The sequence below is a fragment of the Ailuropoda melanoleuca genome, unplaced genomic scaffold (assembly GCF_002007445.2).
Source record: "Ailuropoda melanoleuca isolate Jingjing unplaced genomic scaffold, ASM200744v2 unplaced-scaffold1945, whole genome shotgun sequence".
NCBI lineage: Eukaryota > Metazoa > Chordata > Mammalia > Carnivora > Ursidae > Ailuropoda > Ailuropoda melanoleuca.
The window spans coordinates 1-5,676 of NW_023188781.1; the positions used below are offsets into that span (position 1 = coordinate 1).

General features: G+C 40.6%; 1 protein-coding gene across 1 annotated transcript; it reads left to right on the forward strand.

Annotated features, from left to right (window-relative positions):
* The first annotated feature begins 6 nt into the window (after positions 1–6).
* On the forward strand, positions 7–3,889 carry LOC100482634 (zinc finger protein OZF-like). The gene has a single exon (XM_034650371.1). The coding sequence runs from the start codon at positions 354–356 to the stop codon at positions 2,073–2,075; it is 1,722 nt and encodes a 573-aa protein (XP_034506262.1). The 5' UTR covers positions 7–353; the 3' UTR covers positions 2,076–3,889.
* The last annotated feature ends 1,787 nt before the right edge of the window (positions 3,890–5,676 follow it).

A 5,676-nucleotide genomic window follows, 5' to 3' on the forward strand; every position in this document is an offset into this window, starting at 1 on the left:
AAAATCTGGAATGTTACCTAGTCCATGCTGAAAATAATGATTTGAACAGTGTTGAAGAGGGGACTGGATTGCCCTTTCAGTCAAATATTTCTCAACTTCAGAGATTTCAAAATGAAGAACAAACTGTTAGGTGGGGTCCACTTGAGAAGTCCTTCACTGAGGACTCAACCCTACAAAATTATCAGAGCATTTTCAACGGAGACAGAGTTGCTCAAGGCAGTGAGTGTGAAAAAACGTTTGATCAAGGCTCAAATGTTAATAAAGATCTGAGGACTCATTTTCAAGAGAATGATTTTGAACTTAATAATGGTGAGGAATTCATTGATACAAGATCCAATGTTATACATCACACTATGCATATAGGAGAGTATGCTTATAAAGGTAACGAATGTGAAAGAGATTTTAACCAGTCCTTCAGCATGAGCGATCATCAGAGAATTCATATGGGAAAGAAACCATATGGATATGATAAGCCTGGGAACGTGTCTAGTGAGTCATCCAGAATACATATACGTAAGACCGTCTGTAGTGGAGAGAAACCTTACCAATGTATAGAATGTGGCAAGGCCTTTTCCCACAAAAGAAACTTCACTAGACATCAAAGAATTCATACTGAGGAGAACCGTTACAAATGTAAAGAATGTGGCAAAGCCTTTCGGCAGAAATCACATGTTAAAAGCCATGAGAGAATTCATACTGGAGAGACACCTTACAAATGTAAAGAATGTGGCAAGGCATTTTCCTACAAAGCAAACCTCACTACACATCACAGAATTCATACTGGAGAGAAACCTTACAAATGTAAAGAATGTGGCAAAACCTTTAAACAGCAGTCAAACCTTACTCAGCATATAAATACTCATACTCGAGAGAAAACGTATAAATGTAAAGAATGTGGCAAGGGCTTTTCCCACAAAACAAGCCTCACTATACATCACAGAATTCATACTGGAGAGAAACCTTACAAATGTAGAGAATGTGGCAAGGCCTTTAAGCAGAAATCATACATTATCATCCATGAGAGAATTCATACTGGAGAGACACCTTACAAATGTAACGAATGCGGGAAAGCCTTTTCCTACAAAAGAAACTTCACTAAGCATCAGAAAATTCATACAGGAGAGAAACCTTACAAATGTAAAGAATGTGGCAAAGCCTTTCAGTACAAATCATGCTGTAACATCCATGAGAGAATTCATACTGGAGAGACACGTTACAAATGTAATGAATGTGGCAAAGCCTTTTTCTACAAAGGAAACCTCACTACGCATCACAGAATTCATACTGGAGAGAAACCTTACAAATGTAAAGAATGTGGCAAAACCTTTAAACAGCTCCCACACCTTACTCAGCATATAAATACTCATACTCGAGAGAAAATTTATAAATGTAAAGAATGTGGCAAGGGCTTTTCCCACAAAACAAGCCTCACTATACATCACAGAATTCATACTGGAGAGAAACCTTACAAATGTAGAGAATGTGGCAAGGCCTTTAAGCAGAAATCATACATTATCATCCATGAGAGAATTCATACTGGAGAGACACCTTACAAATGTAAAGAATGTGGCAAGGCATTTTCCTACAAAGCAAACCTCACTACACATCACAGAATTCATACTGGAGAGAAACCTTACAAATGTAAAGAATGTGGCAAAGCCTTTCAGTACAAATCATGCTGTAACATCCATGAGAGAATTCATACTGGAGAGACACGTTACAAATGTAATGAATGTGGCAAAGCCTTTTTCTACAAAGGAAACCTCACTACGCATCACAGAATTCATACTGGAGAGAAACCTTACAAATGTAAAGAATGTGGCAAAACCTTTAAACAGCTCTCAAACCTTACTCAGCATATAAATACTCATACTCGAGAGAAAACGTATAAATGTAAAGAATGTGGCAAGGTCTTTTTCCACAAAACAAACCTCACTAAACATCACAGAAATCATACTGGAGAGAAACCTTACAAATGTACAGAATGTGGCAAGGTCTTTAAGCAGAAATCATGCCTTACCGAACATTACAGAATTCATAGCGGGGCTAGTCTTAAAAATTTGAAGACTGTGTGAGAATTTGGAAGGACCGTTGTGCCCTAACTCCACATCAGCATCATAGAGTTCATACTGAGGAAAAATACTACAAATGAAAGAATGTGACAAACCTCTTGCTGGAAGTCATAACTTGTTGAATCTCATCATTAATCATACAGGAGCAAATCTGTGACATGTCAAGAAAGCGGCAAAGCCTTTAATTTGTATCGAATCCTTATTTGGTATCAAAAATGCACTCTTGGTTCAAGATGTACAACGATAATGAATGAGGAAAGACGTTGTCTTACATTTTAGAAATCATCAGAGAGTTCAGAGAAGAAAAGTAAGTTGAAAGATCGAACTATGTAGAAACAGAGAAACATATTTAAAAGCACATCAAATGTCCAATATATGTCAGAGTATTCACAGTAGAAAGCAGTATGTGAGTTACTCAGTTCAGATATTACCTCAGAAGGCATAATAGAAGGTTAGTCATTTAGATAATGTGTATGCTATTCTGCTTCAAAAGATGGAAGGGAGGGATATTTGCATGGGTGTAATTTCAGTGTGCATGTGTTTCCATTGACCCCACATGAGATTTGTTACTTGGGTATATTACTGTGTTTCTACTCTCACAACTCTTCAGAAAATTCACTTATTCCAGTGGGTGTGTGAAACTACGTAGGTAGTTGTTGGGTCAAGGATAAGAGATGCCCTTCTTCCTTTGGTGGGATCCATGCATATCTCTCTTGCATGGAAGATGAAGGACAATAGAACATACAGTATATGAAAGAAATCTAAATGAATATTCTATTTGTGGTTCTAACATTGATATAGGTCATCATGTAGTGGGTATTCAGAATGTCATTCTCCATTTATTAGGACTAAAACAATTTTTGACTGTTACAAATTAAATGTGTTACTAATTGGTCTTTAGGGAAAAGAGATGGCAGTCCAGTCAACTGTGATTCATGTTCATAATAGTAATCGTGGGAAAGTATGAATCGATGTGGTGGAAATGAAGAAATCCGCAAAGATATCAGAGAAGAGCTGTCTCTTTCGTGAAATGAGATACGGTTGTACATCCAATTTTTAAAGAGTTGTCGGAGTTGTGAAAGTGTTTTAGTATGCAAAAGTAAGCTGGTAAGAAGTTAAAATAGACTCCTAGATGATGTCTTCTTTAAGCCTCATGGTACTCAGAAAATGAAAAATGTAGTAGTAGATACAGAATGGGGAGGGAGAAAATAATCTAAGTATACCCTTTCAGAAAATCATCAAATCACAAAGATAGCCAATGAATAAGAAAGAGTCAAATAATTCTACACAGCCAGAAAAGAAGAATGACAGCAGTAACTTCATACTTGTGTTGTTCCTTGCTTTACCTACAATGGGACTAAGTTCTCCAAGACAAAGATACAGATTGCCTGAATGGAAAGAAATACAAGCCCCAAAGGTATACAGGCATCAGGAGACTCACTTCATTTTCTTAAAACTATTACTTTTTTTTCATTGAGAAAGAGAACAGAGAAAACGAGAGAGCCCGAGTCAGGCCAGGGTCAGAGGGAGAAGCAGACTCCCTGATGAGCTTGGAGCCCAATATGGGACTCGATCCGGGGACTCCTGGTTCATGACCTGAGCCGAAGGCAGACACTTAATTGACTAAGGCACCCAGGGATCCTCGCTTCAGCTATAACAACACAGAGTGAAAGTGCAGGTGTGGAGAACGATATTCTATGCAAAGGGAATCCAAAAGAAAGCAGGATAGTCACGCTTCCATCAGTCAATGTAAACATTAACCAGAGAGAGTAGTAGAACATGGCAAAGGTCATTGTAAAATAAGGGGCTGACTTTGTGCCGTGTTATTTATTTATTTATTTATTTATTTATTTATTTATTTATTTGACAGAGATAGAGACAGCCAGTGAGAGAGGAACACAAGCAGGGGGAGTGGGAGAGGAAGAAGCAGGCTCATAGCAGAAGAGCCTGATGTGGGGCTTGATCCCATAACGCCGGGATCACGCCCTGAGCCGAAGGCAGATGCTTAACCGCTGTGCCACACAGGCACCCCTGTTCCGTGTTTTTAATTGTATGGTTTTGGCAGAATGTCAAGAAGGATTTTCACCCATTTTGCTTTTGGAAGTACAGGATGAGGAGGAGGATGTCACTCGGGGAACTTACCATGTTCAGTATAACACCAATGTCCTTTAATCTTGGTGGTGACAGTCCACTTAGCTCAAAACGACTCGTTACTTTGAGAACCACTCTCTGTCTTTCTAGGGTTAGGAAAAAACAGCAGTGGACAACAACTTGAGAGAGACCTATTGCTTTCAGATTCTGACGTGTGTGGAAAAACAGGTGCAGTGAAAATCTTGGCTATTGACTGTACCAAGTAGCCAGTAGTTTCTCAGACATAACTCGTCCAGTTGCATAAATGTGTCCCACAGAATTCGGTTGTCTACCGTCTTGCTATGAAACATTGCATAGTGATGCAGTGGGGGCAGGTGAAGCCACAGGGATTAACGGAGTGCACAGAGTCTGGGGGCTTGGGGAAACAGAGCCACAAGGGAAGAGGACAGAACTTGTGTTAGTTTTCTAGGGCTGCTGGAACAAATTAGCACAACTGGGGTGCTGAACAAGCCCAGGTTTGAAGGTTGGGGATGGGTGTATGCAGGGATATTACTGATAATGAGGCNAACCACTCTCTGTCTTTCTAGGGTTAGGAAAAAACAGCAGTGCACAACAACTTGAGAGAGACCTATTGCTTTCAGATTCTGACGTGTGTGGAAAAACAGGTGCAGTGAAAATCTTGGCAATTGACTGTACCAAGTAGCCGGGAGTTTCTCAGACATAACTCGACCAGGCGCATAAATGTGTCCCACAGTTTTCGGTTGTCTACCGTCTTGCTATGAAACATTGCGTAGTGATGTAGTGGGGGCAGGTGAAGCCACAGGGATTAACGGAGTGCACAGAGTGTGGGGTTTGGGGGAACAGAGCCACAAGGGAAGAGGACAGAACTTGTGTTAGTTTTCTAGGGCTGCTGGAACAAATTAGCACAACTGGGGTGCTGAACAAGCCCAGGTTTGAAGGTTGGGGATGGGTGTATGCAGGGATGTTACTGATAATGAGGCCTATGTGTGTTGAGAGAATGAAAGGGTGGAGGAAAAATGGAGAGGAAGGGGATAATGGGTGATGAAATACTTGGCAAAAGCGAGTTGAAAGTTACAGGTGGGTAAAAGGCAGACAAACTTTATTGCCTAGAAATGGTGAAAGAACATAGGGTGGGTGGCACCTGGGTGGCTCAGACCTGAAGCATTTGCCTTCGGCTCAGGGTGTGATCCCGGCATCTGCAATCGAGCCCTACATCAGGCTCCTTGCTTCTTCCTCTCCATTCCCCTGCTTGTGTTCCCTCACACACTGGCTGTCTCTATCTCTGTCAAANGTCTCTATCTCTGTCAAATAAATAAATAAAATCTTAAAAAAAAAGAACATCGGTGTGGAAAGGGGATAGTTGCTTGTGAATGGAGGCCTGGGGGTGCTCAGTGTTCTGAGCAGAGATGCATGGTGGAGATAAAAGTTGATGCCTGGGGAACATAATGGACACAGGGTTTAATGTGGGTGGAGGGGATGTTCACAGCTGGGA